The sequence below is a fragment of the Toxorhynchites rutilus genome, chromosome 1 (genome assembly GCF_029784135.1).
Source record: "Toxorhynchites rutilus septentrionalis strain SRP chromosome 1, ASM2978413v1, whole genome shotgun sequence".
Classification (NCBI taxonomy): domain Eukaryota; kingdom Metazoa; phylum Arthropoda; class Insecta; order Diptera; family Culicidae; genus Toxorhynchites; species Toxorhynchites rutilus.
The window spans coordinates 62,996,897-63,016,795 of NC_073744.1; the positions used below are offsets into that span (position 1 = coordinate 62,996,897).

The window sequence follows — 19,899 nt, forward strand, 5'->3', positions numbered from 1 at the left end:
TACGGGATACGTCAGAACGGCAATTCTGACATTACGTTTTACCTTCCACTTCACTTTCCTTGGTCCGACCCAAGGCGTTTATATCAATGTATAACAGGTGAAGCAACATCATCACTTCATTAAGAAGGGGATTACGGTTTGTGGAGCGGGGGTTGTTTGTTTTGTTATTGCTAGGATACGCCATTTTTGCATTTCCACATGCTAGAGTAGTGGAAATGAGAATGAAATTCTACAAAATCATCCCGTCTTTTTCACATAAATTCTCGAAATCCGAACATAGTAGGCATCGTTCGAATAAGAATCGTAGCAGATTGTAGAGAGCCGCCGGCAGCGTTCGGATGCTGTTTGTAAACAATACCGACAGCAATTCCAATATGGCTGAAAGTGCATTTCATATGATTGTTTCACCTGGTATATATATAGAGGCGCCTTGGTCCGACCTATCTATCGGCTGACAAAAGTCTGCAGTGTGCGGGGACTCTTAGATATGTCGTTTTATTCATCTTGGGTTGAACCAAAATTAAACCAAAATTTACTGTTTTAGGTCCCTTTCCGATTTAATGTGTAGATTGGTAGTGACAGGTGTCGAGGTGTATTTTTTATACACATGGCAACACTTCTTCATTAAAATTGGTTGCTATTTTTTTGAAGTCCTATGAAATTTGGCTCTTTTTACGTTGTGTCGAAAAGATTGAATTTTCGTGAATTTCTACATTTGCGTACCCCAAAACAAGTATCGGCCGTAGTCCGGTGGTGAAAATGAATTTAAACGAGGTGGTGTACGTAGCCAACATACCGAAACAAGCCACCGATCAGGAGCTTGCAGACTTCTTTAAAGATGTCGGAACGGTTATCAAAGTGTCTTTCATGCGTGAGAACCGCAACGATTGTCGTACTAAGGTAGGTTTCGTATTGTTCGAGAACGAAATGGAAGCGCTCAAAGCATGTAGCTTTGACCAGACCATATTCCAATGGAATAGGGTCATTGTTGCGCTGGTAAACGATGAGCGTCACTTTTGGGCCGGGCATACTGTTATCGTGCGGAACATCAGTGGAGGTACGTAGTCTGCAGTGAATCTGTTGGATGCAATGTTTACCACTGATATTTCTTTTTACAGAAACTTGTGAAGAAGATCTATATGAAACGTTTGGACGATACGGGACGATCGAAGCAGTCCAGATTCCAACTAACAATTTCGCCTACGTGGGATTTAAGGAACAATCGGCAGCTGTTGCTGCCCAACGGTTGAGTAATACTGTACTGGGAAGTAACAGAATCAACGTTCAGGTGCTACAGAGAAATATACGAGTTAGGCTGGAAGATTTGGACAGCTTCAAGACACCCCGAGTTTACAATGAGTTGATGGATGCCAAAGTGAAGCACAATTATACTAAGAAAAGGGCAGCTGAGCAGAACGAAATGAAACCGGCAGTTACATCGCACGCTAATTATGATTATTACGACGAAGATGAAGAAGAAGATAATAGAGTTTACGACCCGGTCACCAATCGCTTCTATGACAAACCCGTGAAAACCCGACCCGAGCGTGGGCCATCCTTTGATGATCAATATGCAGAGGATGTTGACATTCAAGTGCCCGCACCGCGGCGGAACAATGATATACCACAACCTTCGATTGATTTGGACTTGACCGAAAACTCACCGGCAAGAGATATTTTTGACGGCTCAAGACAAGAATCAGATCCACAGGTTATAGGAATTCTTCGCAGTGAAGTTAGGATACAAAGGTCCAAGAATCTACAAGCAGTAAACACAGCAGTGAAGGTGGAGAACATTCCCCGCGAAGTGTATGATGAGAATGTCATACAATACTTCAGTCAATACGGAGATATATTGAGCATTGAAATAGGATTCCCACCATGCTCAGTGTACAATAAGACATACAAAATAATATATCAAAAGGAACGCAGCGCGAAAAAAGTGCTGCAGTATTTCATGCGTAAGTGTGAATTTTCCGGAGTAGTTTGCACGGTGTTCACAATGCGCCCCTATGAAACCATCCAGGACTTACCGGGACAATGCGTTCTTGTAAACATACTGCCTCCGAGCATTGTTTTCGAGGATGTTGTCGAGGCATTCCGTGGCATAGGGGAAGTTATCTATGTGAAGCGCGATTGGAACAACCGAAAGCCGACCGTCGTTCATTTCCGGTACAGTATTTCATTTGATCGTGCCAGAAGCGTTACCAGTATCGACGGCGACAAGGTTAAGGTGGTCCCGGTTAGCCAGGAGGCTTACCGCTTATTTACCGCCGAGAACACGAAACTGAGGGGTGCCATAAAATCGTACACTAAAAAGCCGTTGAAAAACTTACGCATGGTCGATATTCAAATGAAGGAGAGCAGACAGAAGAGCATGCAGATGGTGTTTCGAACAATTTTCGACGACAGTTATCGCAATCCGAATCCGGACCGGTTCAGCAATGAAGGTAAGAGGTAATGGGAGGGCGGTTAGAGGGGAATCTAGAGATGTATAACAGGGTTTAGTAGTAGATTCCAAATATTTTTAACAACAACTTTTCAACATCAACTCGAATGTATTATAAGCTGGCAATGCATGGGTTTTATAATACAGTGGCAACGAGTGATAATATATTCGAATCAGTTGAACGTACGGTCTTCTGTAAAATCTGTTCCCGTTTCCAAGAAACATCGTGGGACCGCTTGGGACACAATCATTAGACGACCTTAGCACCTGCGATACTATAGACGGTAGCCAACGTTGGAATTTAGTGGAATACACTAAATATACAATATTTGGACAAAATAGAGTAAAATCTAAACAACACCACAAAGCTTTGGACTGGAAATGTTATCATTACTCGAGGATTTTGGACTCAACTAGATTTAAACCTATGCGTCCTGGATTGCCTTTGTGAATCGCGTTAGCTCCACTTGAAACGACGATTCTAAAGAAAGATACACAGCTTTGCTCACGGCTACACCAGAAAATAGCCCCGCTACCATACCAGAACTCCACTCGTTAATTTTAACGTGTTTGGATCACCTGTCGAATCGGCATCGGCTGAACCGCGCGGGCTGTTGTCCCTACCAAAAGTCAGCTTCCATTCTCTAGTGGAGTGATATTTCAAGATCCAACACGCTTAAACATCTTGTTCTTTGATCGGAGATGGACATGGTAGCAGCAGTACACGGGCGACAATTCAACAATGCTCCGACTGAGCTCCAGCTTTCCAGCATAACCAAAATCCAAAAGCATAACCGAATCCAAGTGGCTTCGCATTCTATACAGTGGCATAGTGTGACACCCGGAACAGATGTCTTCGAGGACTTTATTGTTTTTTTTATTTTTTCTATCAATTCGTTTATTTTTCAGGCTCAGTTACTTAAGTTTAAAGGAGCCGAATTCTTAATTATAAGTTTAAAACTATGTATATAGTAAGGTGGAAAACCGATTATTCGCGGTGTACTCGAGTTTAGAAGGGTGACATATTTTTAGGAGAAGGATGGGGTATAAGGAAATTGTAACAATGTTGATGAACACTCAATTCATAAATCTATTCGTATATCTATAGTGTATTTACGTTTCAACTTATTCTACTGTTTATAGCCAGGGGACGATTTACTCGCAAAGGAAGGAAAGGAGGGTATAAGGATATAGGGACAATCACATACGAAGATCGATAGCTTTAAGGAAAACATATATATGGGACATGTAATGTAGGTCTAACCGAGCCAACACATCTCTCACCGCCACATTGGGCTGTCTTCCTCGGGTTCGAGGGGAGTTTTCTAAATTCGATCTGGCGACAAGATACACCTCGCACGACCAAACAACGTGTTTGATGTCGGGATAACCTTTGCCACAAACGCAGAGATTGATGCTGGCAAGATTGAAGCCGAAGAGTAGTGCATCTAACGAACAGTGATTGGACATGAGTCGGAAGAAGGTACGAATAAAGTCCCGACTCAAGTCCAGACTTTTGAACCTTAGGAGAAATCGAGTGAAGCCATCGGCCCAATTCATCTTCACTCTATTTGCGCTGCCTTTGCTAATGAGAGGGTCCTCTCATTACCCGTAATTGAGCAATGTGAAGAGACCCAGACAAAGGTAATGACATAACAGCGTCTGGTTAAAGCACTCAAAATCTCGTATTCCCTCGAGTAAGTACGGCGAGTGCTTTTCCGGCCTCACTGAACGGATAGCTGCGACAGAGCTAAGACTATCCTTTACAATGTAATAGTGTACAACAGGTCGTGAAGTGACGCTGTCCAGCGCCCAGTGAATCGCTGCCAATTCAGCAATATACACTGAGCAAGGATACTGAATACTGTGGGAGGTGCTGAAAAATTCGTTGAACACTCCAAATCCTGTGGACTCATTCATAGAGAACCCATAAGTAAAGTACATATTATCACAATTGATATCCCCATACTTTGCATTGAGGATCGTAGGAACGATCCCCAATCTATAGTAATCTGGAATTCTATGGATTTTCTTCTTCATGAACAGATCAAAGTGTACAGAGGAATTGATGTAGTCATGAAAACAAACACTGTTGGGAATAAACGAAGAAGAAACAGCCTGCATGGAGATGAATTCATGATATGAACTCATGAATCCAGAATGAAAATTTAGCTCGATCAACTGCTCAAAATTTCCAATCACCAATGGATTCATAACCTTATACCGGATGAGGAACCGAAGAAATAATAAATTGAAGCGATCTTTTAGTGGGAGTACGCCTGCCAAAACCTCGAGACTCATGGTATGCGTTGAGGGCATACATCCCAACGCAATACGGATACAAAGATACTGAATTCGCTCGAGTTTAATGAGGTGAGTTTTGGCGGCTGATTGAAAACAGAAACTGCCATACTCCATCACTGAGAGAATAATTGTTCGATGCAACATTATAAGATCTTCGGGATGGGCTCCCCACCAGGTGCCGGTAATTGTACGGAGAAAGTTTACTCTTTGTTGACATTTTTTACTCAGATACCTAATATGGGCTCCCCAAGTACATTTGGAGTCGAACCAGACCCCCAGATACTTGAATGACATAGCATGAGTGATCGGTTTACCCGAAAGTTGAAGCTTTGATTTCGCTGATCTATGCTTCCTAGAAAAGACGACCATCTCTGTTTCCTCCGTGGAGAACGCAATTCCTAGACCAATGGCCCAGGTTGAAAAATTGTTCAAAGTATCTTGTAAGGGTCCTTGCAGGTCAGATTCGTTTGATCCTACGATAGACACCACTCCATCATCGGAAAGATGTCTTAGACTGCAATTTTGTGTAAGACAATTGTCGATGTCGCTTACATAGAAGTTGTACAAAAGAGGGCTTAAACATGAGCCCTGAGGAAGGCCCATGTGAGAGACCCGACTTAGAGTCGAATCTCCGTGAGAAAAATTCAAATGTTTCTCGCAAAGCAGGTTATATAAAGGGTGTGTCACATAAAATTGCATCACGGAAAAAACGCTGTAGAAATTCGCCCAGTAGACCGATCCTTTTGAAAATTTTAGACAGTAAAATAAAAACTATTAAACAACTTTTGGCATTTTCTTTTTATTCATATTTCGAGCCCAAGCCCGTATGCTCGCACCTTTCTCTTTACCCCGTCCATAAGGTTCTGTACAACGTCAGGTTGTAGTTTTTTTTTAACAGAAATCCATTTTCTCTTGAAGTCCGTCTCCGATTTGACAACTTTTGGGTTCTTCCGGAGGGCCTGCTTCATAAGCTCCGGCGCGTTGGGCGGGTTCATTTCCTTTGGCACCAAGGTGACCCTGTTGGCTTCGTACCACTCCAACACGTCCTTTGAATAGTGGCACGAAGCGAGATCCGGCCAGAAGATGGTCGGGCCCTCGTGCTGCTTCAATAGTGGTAGTAAGCGCTTCTGTAGGCACTCCTTAAGGTAAACCTGCCCGTTTACCGTGCCGGTCATCACGAAGGGGGCGCTCCGCTTTCCGCAAGAGCAGATCGCTGCCACACCATGTACTTTTTGGCAAACTTGGATAGTTTCTGCTTGCGAATCTCCTCCGGAACGCTGAATTTGTCCTCTGCGGAGAAGAACAACAGGCTCGGCAGCTGACGAAAGTCCGCTTTGACGTAGGTTTCGTCGTCCATTACCAGGCAATGCGGCTTCGTCAGCAATTCGGTGTACAGCTTCCGGGCTCGCGTCTTCCCCACCATGTTTTGCCTTTCGTCGCGGTTAGGAGCCTTCTGAACCTTGTATGTACGCAGGCCCTCCCGCTGCTTGGTCCGCTGGACGAATGAACTTGACAAATTCAGCTTATTGGCGACATCCCGGACCGAACTTCTCGGATCACGTCTAAACTGCTTAACTACGCGCTTGTGATCTTTTTCACTGACGGAGCATCCATTTTTGCCGTTCTTCACCTTCCGGTCGATGGTTAGGTTCTCGAAGTATCGTTTTAGTACTCTGCTGACCGTGGATTGGACGATTCCCAGCATCTTACCGATGTCCCGATGTGACAACTCCGGATTCTCGAAATGAGTGCACAGGATTAATTCACGACGCTCTTTTTCGTTCGACGACATTTTTCCAAATTTACGAAAAATTGACAGTGAAGCATGGCCAACGTGATCTATACACTCTTATCTGATTATAAGCGAAAGCTGAAGATATAATTCCTAAAAATTAAATTTCTACAGCGTTTTTTCCGTGATGCAATTTGATGTGACACACCCTTTAACATATTATTCAATAGAGGCGGCAGACCCCGAGAGTATAATTTGTCCGACAAAACCTCTATTGAAGCTAAATCAAAGGCCCCCTTTATGTCCAATAATACTTAAGCCATTTATTTTTTTCGGCATTTTAATTTCTGACGAAAGCAAAGCAAGACAATCCCCTTGCCCCTGCGGAACCCATATTGTGTATTTGAGAGTAAGCCATTCGTCTCAGGACAAACCTTCCGTGCAAAATTAAAACTCCATCGATGTGAATATTCTTCGTTTTCATTCGTTGAAGAGCAATTTCTCATGTTTCGAGCCACTTTCCAAAATTTTTTCATTGACGTTTCTCGTGACAAACCTCCCACGAAGTTTGCCAATAAGCACGTTTTTTCCATTTGATCAAATTTTTGAACTGATTCTCAAGGGCTAAATACGTTTGAAAATTTTCAGGGGTTCCACGTTTCCGAAAAGCTTAAAATGCATTCGACTTTTCTACATAAAGCCTGGAACATTGGCTACCCCACCATAGACTGGGAGGCCTTCGGCGAATGGCGGAACATGGGATGAGTTTCGTTTGAGCGCGTACAGCGCTGTCATAGATCAAACGAGAAAGGAAGTTATACTCCACCAATGGAGGTAAACCATCTCTGGAATTGATGGCTAGAGTAATCGCGCTCGCATATTTTTTCCAGTCAATGTGTCTTGTGAGGTCATATATCATGTTTATAGATTCAGAAGAATTCGACCCAATGGCGATGGGAAATTTGATTGGCAAGTAATCACTACCGTTGGGGTTCTGGATTACATTCCAGTTGCAATCTAACGATAGTGAATTCGAGCAAAGCGAGAGGTCAAAGAACCCTTTGGTTAGCAGGAGGTTTAGGTACACGTGTTGTTTCCCCAGTGTTCAAAACGGTCATATTGAAGCTGTTACAAAGGTCATATATCAACAATGAACGATTGTGGTCGTACTGTTGCCCCCAGGCAGTTCCGTGAGAGTTGAAGTCTCCCAAGATCAATCGTCGCTCAGGAAGGAGTGAGCATACGTCAACAAGTTGCTTGCGACTAACCGCTGCTTTCGGAGGCTAATACAAGCTGACAATACAGAGGTCTTTGCCTCTGATGTTTGCATGACAAGCTTCGATCCCTCCAATTGGTGGAAGGTCAATTCGACTTTATTCTTGTTATTAATGAATTTTAGTTTTAATTAAATTTACAGAACCAAAAAAAAAATTTATTGAAATACGCTCCGATTAACCACAAAATTGATTAGCAAGGTGACCACGGACAACGCAACAAAAAACTAAATATAAATTGTAAACACGAAAGAAAGATATTTCAGTATGAAAACTATTGGATCATACCAATGGACTTGGTAGTCTGAAAAAAAGGAAACAGTCAATATACAACCGATTCCCAGGAAACACTTAGTATCATGATGAAAACACACTTCCCAGGCTCAATCCAATTACACGTACATGTCTTCAATACAGCTCAATCTTGCCCAAGCAAAGACGAGAATAGAGCTAAAGAAATGGCTAGGGCGGTCTTTACGAAGTCAAGGGTTGAGCTATCAGTGGATATCTTAGGGCCCTTTAAATCTCCAGGATTTGATGGAATTTAAGTGCACTACACATTCAACGTCCCGTCAGCGTAAAGTCAAACGTAAACGAATGAAATGTCAAATATTCTCCCATGGAAATCGTATGGTAGCATTCACATACACAATCACCGGCAACATTGACGGCGGCAAAATAAGTCCAAGAGAATAGTTGACGCTGTGACGGTGACGCTGTATGTGTAGCGCACTTTATCCGGTGCTGTTACAAAAAAGCAAGGATATCTCTCTCTCTTCTGACGGAGATGTTTAGGGCTAGTATGGTACTAAAGCTACATTCTTAGCAAACGACAAGAAGTTCGGGTTATATTTATTCCCAACGCTGGTAAACGTGATAGCAAATAAATCAACTGATACAGCTCTTCACACGTTAATTTCAAAAATAGGAAAGTTTTTCGATGCTAAAGAAATCTCACTTGCAGCATTTCTTGATATTAAGGGAGCATTTGATAATGCACCCCACAACTCTACAAATAAAGCTATGAAAAAATGTAGTTTTTATATGTACATCTCCAACTGAATACATACCATGCTAACCAACCGACTAATAACAGCTAAATTAGGAGGATCTACTCTAACAACGAAACCAACTAAAGGTTTCCCTCAAGGAGGAGTTCTGTCTCCTTTGTTGTAGTCCCTAGTTGTCGACGATCTTTTTAATAATCTAGCTAATTTAGGATACGAATTCATTGGTTTTGCTGATGACATAATCATTTTAGTGAGCCCTTAACTACACACTCAAATAGTGCAACTTGGAATAACTTAGCGTTAATTCTTCAAAAACGGTCATAATTCCATTTACCAGAAAAAGAAAGTGTAAGATTCCATCTCTTAGATTGTGAGGTGTATAATTGGAGCTTTCAAAACGAACCGAGAATGAATGATTTGAATGATTTGTTCGGCAATTGTGAGAGCCAGACTAACATATGTTCCGCTAGTGTGGTGGCCTACAACTACACAAATATCAGCTCAGCGACGTCTGACATGCTTATCAATAACTGGATCAATGCCCAGCGCACCCTCCAAAGGCGTAGATGCTTTTTGATACCTACTACCCTTACTCCAATATGTGCAACTTGAAGCGGAAATCCTGAATGATTTTCAACTGAACCGTATAGTAAGCAGGAATGAAAACTAGATGGAAACAAATACTAACTTCAGTGTTCCCTTCAAAGTGATTGAATTCAATCGCAACAATCCTAAAACTCGACCAGGATCACTCGTGTTTTAAACCGATTGGTAAATCTACAGGATTACTGGACCAGGAATCGACAAGTCAATTTCAATGGAACAGTAGCCTACAGTTTTTCAAGCAGGAATACAAGCTACCCTAACATGTAAAAATATTTGTTTGGTCAGAAAATACAGGTATACCAATATCTGTATCTTCTCAGATAGTCAAACAGCTCTTAATGTAGTAAAAGCATACACATGTCAGTCAAAGCTAGTTTGGGAATGTATTCTATCTTTGAAGCTACTAGCTGCTACTAACGAAGTTAATCTGTACTGGGTACCTGGTCACTGCGGTATAGAAGGTAATGAAAAAGCCGATCTCTTAGCAATCTCTTAGTAGAATCTTCAACTAAATTCGTCGGGCCCAAGCCATTTTGTGGATTATCTACATCATGCATGAAAACAGCGCTCAAAACCTGAGAAATATCGATGATTGACCAATCCAAATTATTCATTACACCTTGTAACAGAATAACACGCAGGCCACTCAGCTTGAATAAGGCACATTTGAGTATATTAAGCGGGTTATTGACCGGACACTGGCCGAGCAGATATCACCTTAAAAAAAACGAAAAACTGACAGACAGAAGAAGTTGCTTTTCACCAACATTCCCTGGGAGGGTGCGAAATTGATGCACCGTTGATCGTTGTCGTTCGTGTCGGTTGTGGACTGTTCAGCCCAACTACCGATCTATACATTTCCTTTCTTCCAATTTAAGCTTTCGGGTCTGATCACGAACGTCACTTCACGGAGAAAACGAAATGAAGTGCATATAAAAAATCATTTTGGACTGCTTTCGCAGCTTGTTCCCATTTCGAGGAGCCGTTCGACCATCCACAACCAGTGGACCGCTCGGTCGCTTGCAGTTCAGCCCTTTGGACACCACCGTCATTCAAGGCCAAGCATAGTAAAGCTACCAGACGCAGGCCCTTTTGGCAATCTTTCCTTCGTGATTTCAGTGAAGGAATGTGTGAACTGGATGAACCCACGACCTGTATTGGTTGAAGAAAAATCGTACATTGTTGAAACATCACGATAACGCGTAACTTCGCGAATACGCTCATATTCGTGGTATCCCAGTTAAAAAAAAATGTGCCATCTGTGACCAAAGGTGATATTTGTGATATGTGACGTTGTTTTAAACAGTTTTCGGTGAAATATTATTTTACAATAGTGTAATTTTTCTTCGAAGAGTATTTCCAAAAAGTATTGTGGTTCCAACGGTGTCAATGTGCCCATTAAAACTCGTGATGTGGTTCTCAATAGGGAAGCGGGTAAGTAACTTTGTAGAATATAAAATGTTAGTAAATTCCAATCCCATAGATATTGAACGATGAAGAGCTTGTATTGGCTAGGGACGAACTGCTCTTCAGGCACGAAGAGGTTTCTGAAAATATATCAACACGAAGGATAATATATGATATAATAATATTTTGCTAAACATTTCAACGCTATAAATTGCCTCCACTGATTTTTTAAATTTTAAGCACCATAAAGTTCATTAGTATTTAAAATATTAATTTTTGCAACTCTAGCACTGCATTATGTAGACATACTCTTTTACTATATTTAATACCATTTGATGCGGTTCATGAGTGCACCAATAAAGAAATTCGGAAGCCAAATCAAAAGTATTTCGTTTTTCGGCATATTCCAAAATGGCCCTAAAGCGACCCACATGAATCTCACGATTTGCGCTACCTGTGGAGTAAAAAATGAAAGCATAGCACCAACTAGAGGACGTAGAAGAAAAAAAATTGTTTTCTTCTATTTGTTTATTTTATTAGGCTAATTTATCAAGCTGAAACTGAGCCGAACTTATTTGTGTACATTTTTATCTCATGTTGTATATCACACTGTAGCCCTGTTTAGGCGTAAGAGTATTCCTATCTTATCGATACACACAACCAGGGCCCGAAATCTTCGAAGGTGGAAAATGAAAACTCTACTCTCAGTAGCTTCGCTTCGACTAGGAATACTTCGGCAGTCGCCGTTAACAGAAAGTGAATTGACTAGAAAATGAATTGACTAGCGTTGAGGGCGAGGATGACTGATAAATTATTCTAGTCAACACATCGTCCGCATCGACTGACTGACTGCTGACTGACACGACTGAAAAGGCTGAAAAGTTTATAAGGTACACAGTAAAACTGTTTTTTTTGCAAAATTCAATTTTATTATTCAACATAATTGCCTTCAAGGGCGATACAGCGATTATAGCGATCTTGCAACTTTTCGATACCATTTTTTAGTACTTAATACTTTTTAGTACAGTTTTTCCTCAAAACAGGCCTCAATTTCGGTATTCACTTCATCATCGGTCTTAAATTTCTTGCCAGCGAGCATTCTCTTCAGGTCTGCGAATAGAGAATTGTCGCTGGAGGCCAGATCTGGAGAATACGGTGGGTGCGGAAGCAACATTGCACGCTATTTTATACGTGTGAATAATTTTCGTCTACGATACAAAACAATCTCGCTCACCTGTAGTACACAGTGCATTCAAAAAGATCCGGGCCTATTTTTTAAAACAAAAAAAAACCAGATATTCAAAAGATTAGATATTAGTTTTCTACTTATAGGCTTTCTCTTTCCACACAAATTTATGAACGTTCGTAGAGGTGTCGAAAGGCGCGTTCAAACTGCTCAGCCAGTATGGAGTTCATAATACGCGTCACATTTCGTTGAATGTCTGGAACATCGTCAAAACGGTCCCCTTTAATAGCGTTCTTAAGCTTGTGAAACACGAAAAAGTCGGAGCGTGGTCCGGAGTATAGGGGGGAAGGGTGATGGCAGTCACATTTCGTTTGACTAGAATAGCGCTACCTAAATCGCGGTGAGCGGCGGGCGCATTGTCATGAAGCAAAAACCATTCTCCAGATCGGTACTGGTCGGGCCGCACGCGCCGTATCCGTGGCAATAATTGTTCCAGGACACTTTTGTAGAAGACCCGCAAACAGATACACTCATGTTCAATTCGACTTTTCAAGAGACAGTTTCCAGCACAGTTCAGTCAAGGAAAGGCGTTCGGAACGCTTTTTACCGCTAGCTTCTACTGTCCACAAAATGCAAAACAGCACTGCAGACCACGTCGTTGTGTTTTAGGGATCGAAATTGTTTAAAGATAAATAATCGAGAATTTATCTGATGAGTGGTTAGACTGCAACACATTGACAGGAAAAGTTGTAATAAGGCACCAAATAAACTTAATATAATTAGAAATATACAATATTATAAGTTATAAGTTCTTAAGCCAACAGTTTCATTGTAAAGAAACATAATAATGATACAGTGCTGTACTGAAAGCTAAACAACAATAAGGTATTGGATAATACATAAATTTGCTTGGAAGATCATGATTTAGTAAGGTACTTTTTTATTTATTTATAGTGATACTACATCACATTGAAAGATTAGATCTTCTTCACAATGTGACACCAATAAACCCGATACATGGCTGCATATCTCTAACTCTCGACTGCATCGATTCTTGTCAGGTGCTTCTCCATCTGGTCCAACCATCTCACTCACTGGACTCTCCTCCTTTTTGTTCCTACCGGATTCGATGCGGATACCATTTTTGCAGGGCTGCTGTCCGGCAATTTTGCAACATGCCCTGCCCGTCGTACTCGCCCAGCACTGGCGCCTTTCTGGATACTTAATTCGCCGTAGAGTTGCGCCGGTTCGTAGTTCATTCTCTTTCTTCATACTCCGGTTTCCGGTACACCACCGTTCTGAGCATTCGGCGTTCGAAAACACCGTGCTTGTGTGTCCTCTTCAAGCATCGTTCATGCTCTTCAATTCTTTTATCATTTCGAATTGTTCTAGACATGAATCAAGCGTGTTATCGGCACTCATCATAACACTCTATTCCTGAGACACTATGGTGCCGCCTTCCTTTTCTCCTTAGAATCGGAATTCGAGTTTAGACACATCTTGCTTAGTATGAATCCGGAATGTCTTTGAGTTCCTCTTTCCATATATTGGTAAAGGAATCTCTTATGTCGATAATCTGTAGAGCAAATAGAACGTCTACACAATCTAGCTTTATTGAAAAAAAAACTCAATCAATCTACAATCAACTCCCCATAACTCGACGTTCAATGAGAAAAGTTGCAACACTCCATTGTCCCGGCGTCAACTCATGACATGATCCGTAGAAATTAATCGCGGTGGTCACACGAAATCGAGTCATGGAGAGTTGTTTTTCTTATTACCGTGCGTCGCGGGAACCAGTGCGTGAAACGGTGAACAACCCCATCCAACATCTCCATCTTTCTCCACCCGCAGTGGTCATCTACAACTGTCCGGTGCGGACGTCACTCCAAGACATACGTCGTCATTTCATCAACGTAGCGTTCGTCACCGAGATGCGCCACGAGGTGAGCCAGTACGACGACAGCTGGAAACTGTACGTCAGCTTCAGTACGTTTCTGGACGCGTTCAACGCGGTTCGCATGAAGGGTTTGCTAAACTCGTGTCCCATCTTCAAACACCTAGCTAGCGAAAGACCCAGACTGGATGTCAATGAATCGCTTTTAGTCGAATGTGAATCCGGTAATTGATACAAATGACTGACTGAGGCAACTTTATGGTTGAATCTTCGAATTTTGAACGTTTTTCCAGAACACATTACGGTATCCAAAATGTATGCAAATCTCGTAAGCCACGGGGCTATCTCTTTTGTGGATAAAATTGGCCCTAAGCGATTCGTCGTCATCTGTCGCGATGTTAAGACGATGAAAAAGCTGCTACGTGTTAGAATGCTTGCAAAGTCCACATGCCAAGTTTCTCGTAAGTTTGGGAGCATTGGTTTTAATCAAGACAGCGTTTTACTGTACCCACTATCTTTTTGGCAGCATATCGAGATATTATGATGAGGACTTCACAGGGGAATTCAGTCGGCAACAAGGAGCAGTTCCAGATACCGAACAATTTCTCCCGGCAGACGCTTCAAATTCCATTGGATGAAATTATCCCGACGCAGCAACGTATGCGCGATGACGATGAACGCGACGATGATTTTTCACCAACGCGGGAAAATCGCCGCCCAACGTACGACAATGAATGGGAACACGAATCCAGAGACGGCAGAAGGGATTCCGCAGTCTACAGAAGAAATTCGGTGGACATGGAAATCGCTGAAGAGGAACCAGTTCAACACTCTCATTTCAGTCGTCAGGAGACGCCACGGGATCGGTTCGACTCGGATCAACATGACAACTATCAATGCGAGTTGTTTCCTTCGTTCGAGCGGAATATTGATGCAATTACTCACGCCAATCCACCAGCACCCAACCAAATATATGGGATGCCACCGAGGGATCAGCAGCATCACTACGCACCCAGCTGGGGTCCCCCAGTAATTGTTCCACCACCCGTGAACAGAAGTGCATTTATGCACGAACCATCCGGTATGTCCGCTCCTCCCGTGAACAGAAGTTCATTTATGCACGAACCATCCGGCATGTCCGCTTCTCCCGTGAACAGAAGTGCGTTTATGCACGAACCATCCGGCATGTCCGCTCCTTCGGTAGTCGCTAACGTATTTGGTACGCCGATTGCCATCCCTCCTATCACCATTCATCATGTCCAACCAGATCCGATTCCATTCCCGGCTCCAGTGCCACAGGAAGGCGATCTTCGCGAATACCTCGCAGAAAAACGCAACACTCGTCCTCGTGACGTGTATGATCCCTTGGAAGAGCTTGATCGGCAGTCCGATGGAAGACGTTCTGAGCGCTCAACTTCACCGAACGAACTCGACAGAATGGAAAAGTACATACGGGAGAAGGAACGTGATATACAACGGAGGTTGGCATTGCTGGATAAACAGTTAACTGTTAACGAAGAACCAGAACCAAAAGTCCGATCTGTCTCACCGACTGACCGTAAGGCACATGAGCGCCTTGATCAGATTCGCAATGAGAAGATCGACATCTCTCGCAAGCTATCAGATTTGCGAAAGCGTAATGAATACAAAAACTCGAGAGAATTTGCTCAGTTCTGCGAACGTCAATCGGAACTGGATCGCGAGTGCGTGGAAATACAACGTCAGCTTAACGCTAAACAGCTATGGTTGACGGAGAGAGAACGTTCGCTCTCGCGAGACCGTCATGAGCAGGAGGAACAAAGAGAACAATCTGCATCGAACCGGGTACAGCGCAGTCGTAGTCGTAGTCGCAGTCGCAGTAATTCTCGTAGAAGGCGTCGATCAAGCAGCAACAGTCGGTCCAATCGTAGTCCGGTGCGTCGATATCGACGAAGCCGATCAAAACCACGGCGATCGCCTTCGAACGATAGGTATCGCCGTAATCGGTCGTCATCGAGGGAACGTACCAGATGGCGTTCCAGATCCGGCGAGCGTGGTCGGCATTATAACCGGTCGCGAAACCAAGTCAGACTGAGACCCGAATCGCTAATGCGCGAGATGAGGCAACTGGGACGGCCCCGCGAAGGGAAATCCGATCACGCTGGTAAGCTTGCAGTAGTGCAGTCGGCTCGTTCACAATGTATCTATCTGACAGTATTTTGTATTTCACAATTTTCTAGTTTATGTGGCCAATATCGCCGAAGGAGTGCGAGATGATGAGCTGAAGGCCACATTTGATCGCTACGGTCGGGTCGTCGAGTATGACCTCGAGTTACGCAGAAAATACGGTGAGGTTTACATTGACTACTATCAGCGCGAAGATGCTTTCAAAGCACTAGAGATGAATCGTGTGAAAATTTGCGGCAAACGTCTGAGGGTAGCACTGAACTGTCGAAAGCCAGCCAATAAAGAGGGATATACCGTTGTGGTGGAGATGCCAGAACGTAAGTATTTCTAGATAGTATTGGTCGACCCGAGTACTGACTTCTTGACATCTATTCCTACCTCGTTACAGCCGTTCCCGAGCGGGATCTCTACGCCAGATTCGATGGCTGTGGCAGTATTGAATTCATTTGGTATTACGATAACTCCACAATTGCTACCATTACTTTCGAGCGTCCCGAGTCGATGCTAATGGCTTTAGCTGTGCGAGAGTTGCACAATCGAATACCCATCATTGTCCGTGAGTATGTTGAGAGTGAACGCTGAGTTTACGGGGCATTTCCTTTCCTTTTATTCGGGGGATGATTCAAATGTATGTATACAGAGCAAAAATATCGGGAATGTATTTGTTTATCTTCAAATAAAGGAATTAGTGGATAGATGAAGCGTTTTAAATTTAAAAGAAACTTCTCATTCGAAAGACAGTGTTTTGACATTTTTATTTTAATATGATTACTGGTGTATGGCCACCTCGGCTGGAACATGAAGATTTGTGAATCCCATAGTAGGCACGTCTTACGTTGATTTTGCGTCTTCGAATTTCACGACTACTGTTGTTGTCGCCGATCACAACGAGGGATTCTAAGAGGGATTCTGTTACGATGAGTCCCTCCTTTTATTTACAATAATGCCATCCCATGAAGAGATTGGATCTTATTTACAATACTAGCTGACCCGGCAAACTTCGTCCCGCCCAAAATTTGTTTTTTGTTATCAATACCTTCAAACATTCTCGTTAATAAGCGCAAGTTCATGAGTCCAATCGCATTGATTGATCTTCTGATCGACCCCGTTGCATTTACCTTCTACTAAAAATTTCTAATACTTTTACAAAAAATCATCATTATAATATCAGATTATTTTCAGACACAATTCTCGTTCAAAGATTTTTCAACGACTTGCAAATAATATATTTCTCCGTTACATGGAATAAATGTTTGATACAGAAATTATGATAGAATAAAGGCAGACCCCTTCCCTCTTCTCCTCTTAGAGATGGGGAGAACAGTGTATATTCACCATAGGAACGTTTCATGTCCCCTAAAATCTTCACATGTCAAATTTGGCTCCATTTGTTTGACTAGTTTGATTGTGTCACATTTACCCGAAACCTACTCATCCGAATGACAGTTACCCGAAAGACATTCACCCGAATTCCACTCACCCGAATGTAACAAATACCCGAAAGCGACAGCTACCCGAATGTAACATCTACCCGAATTGACACTTACCCGAATGCAACAATTACCCGAATGTAACATTTACCCGAATGCGTCGGATGCCATACGTTTATCTGGTGCATCACGTTTGCAACCAGGCAATCAAAATGCATGACATGTATAATTACCCGGGCAAACGTAATGCACCAGGTAAACGTATGCAGTCCGACGCTCGCTAACGCTCGCTCGGACCTGACTGAAGGATCGTCTCCTATGTTTCAAACAAACCGGGCAATCGGTGGAACACAGGTTTGCTTGCAAGAGGCCGCCGCTTCCGAAGGCGGGTCGGCGGCCTACTCGGATTGCGTCACCTCGGCGGCTTGGTGCCGCCTCGATTCCTTATCCTCGTTAAATAGGGACTTCGCCCCCATTACATTGATCTCAAAATAAATTTCATCACTGTTGGAATCAATCTTCGACTCGTGGAGATTTAGCGCGTGTTTTATCTTCAAGATATAAATTCAGACTATTAACTTTATTGAATTGTTCCATACAATTTGGTTGTGAGTATGTATATATGACCATTAGATTCGCGGGAGAAAGTACCTCATCACGCTTTGTGTGTGCGTTTAGTACTGCTGCGAGTAATCGGTGGAAGTTCACGATTTCCACTCCGACAATCACGAAATAATAAACTCATGATAAAAATTGCGCTGCGGCGGCAAATACGTAAGTACCATTTTTTCTTATCTATTCTTTTCACATTTTCATTAAAAATGTTTATATTAAAGTTACCTATTTAATTTTCGGAACATTTCATAACCCATGCTCATTTCTGAATGATCTCTTGGTCTTAAAGAGCAATACGGGAAGGAAAGAAGACAGCATGTCAATTGTGCCTACACTAATTTCTAAAAATAACACAGCGAAGTCTTCAACATCTTTTTCGAATTTCCTCATTACAATTTCTCAGTTTACTTCGTAACTTCCTAACATCAGATTCGACAAAACTCATAAACTGATTTGTCGGAATTTTTCCTTCTTCATTCGGGTAAATGTCGCATTCGGGTAAACGTTGCATTCGGGTAAGTGTTCATTCGGGTAAATGTCCATTCGTGTATGTGTTGCATTCGGGTATTTGTTACATTCGGGTATGCGTTACATTCGGGTAAATGTGCTTCGGGTAAACGTGTTTCGGGTGAATGGGACACAACCGATTAGTTTTCGACTTATGCAGAAATTCGTTTTTCATTTGTATGACAGCCAACCCTAAGAGAGGGGGAGGAGTGTCGGACCACCATAGAAACATTTATTGCATCCTAAAACCTCCACATGCCAAATTTGGTTTCGTTTGCTTGATTAGTTCTCGAGTTATGCAGAAATTTGTGTTTCATTTGTATGGCGGCCTCCCCCTAAGAGAGGGGAGAGGAGTATCTAACCACCGAAAAAACATTTATTGCACCCTAAAACCATGGTTTCGGTTTGGTTTCGTTTGCTTGATTAATTCTCGAGTAATGCAGAAATTTATGTTTTACTTGTATGGCAGCCCCTCCTTAGAGAGGGGGGGTGGAGTGTCTAACCACCATAGAATCATTTATTGTACCCTAAACTCATCAGATGCCTAATTTGGTTGCATTTGCTTGATTGATTCTCGAGAAATGTAGAAATTTGTGTTTCATTTGTATGGCAGCCATTTAGAAGGCAACTTCTTTATCCCCCTCTTATAAACCCGCGCTCTTTATTTGCAAAAAACTCAGACAGCAAGTTTTCGTAAGCCTCTTTTGAGGCCAACTTAGTATCACCAAGAGCGTTTTGCATGGGCCGGAAGAGATGATAATCACTTGGAGCCAGGTCCGGACTATACGGTGGGTGCAATAGGCCTTCCTTTCGAGCTCCCATAGCTTCTGGCGGGTCATCAAAGATGTGTGAGGCTGAGCGTTGTCCTGGTGGAAAACCATTCCAATTGATCATTTCTGGCCGCTTCTAGGCAATCGTCTGCTTCAAACGGTCAAGCTGCTTACAGTAGAGAACCGAGTTGAGGGTCTGGCCATAGTTGAGCAGCTCATAGTGGATGATTCCCTTCCAATCCCACCAAACATAGCAAACCCTTCCTGGCCGACAATCCGGGCTTGGCGATGGTTTGGGCCGGCTCACCGCGCTTCGACTACGACTTTTTTCGCTTTAGGTTGTTGGGCGTGATCCACTTTTCATCACCAGTCACCATCTTCAAAAATGGGTCAAGTTCGTACCGTTTCAGCAGTGCATCGCAGGCGTTGATTCGGTCTAAAAGATTTTTTTGCGTCAACTCGTGTGGCACCCATACATCCAGCTTTTTTGGAATCCAATCGCAAATGGTTCCAAACGGGTTTTATGGTCTATACCCAGTTCCTGGC

General features: G+C 42.7%; 1 protein-coding gene across 1 annotated transcript; it reads left to right on the forward strand.

Moving 5' to 3' along the window:
- The first annotated feature begins 620 nt into the window (after positions 1–620).
- Positions 621–16,726, forward strand: LOC129766646 (uncharacterized). Its single transcript, XM_055767227.1, has 7 exons — positions 621–1,057; positions 1,119–2,450; positions 13,823–14,089; positions 14,159–14,326; positions 14,392–16,008; positions 16,085–16,348; positions 16,420–16,726. The coding sequence occupies exons 1-7, from the start codon at positions 760–762 to the stop codon at positions 16,611–16,613; spliced, it is 4,140 nt and encodes a 1,379-aa protein (XP_055623202.1). The 5' UTR covers positions 621–759; the 3' UTR covers positions 16,614–16,726.
- Positions 16,727–19,899: the final 3,173 nt, after the last annotated feature.

Coding starts and splice junctions, on each gene's coding strand:
- LOC129766646 (XM_055767227.1), top strand. CDS start 760: ATGAATTTAAACGAGGTGGTGTACGTAGCCAACATACCGAAACAAGCC. Junction 2,451..13,822: donor GGACCGGTTCAGCAATGAAG/GTAAGAGGTAAT, acceptor CTCCACCCGCAG/TGGTCATCTACAACTGTCCG. Junction 14,090..14,158: donor TTTAGTCGAATGTGAATCCG/GTAATTGATACA, acceptor ACGTTTTTCCAG/AACACATTACGGTATCCAAA.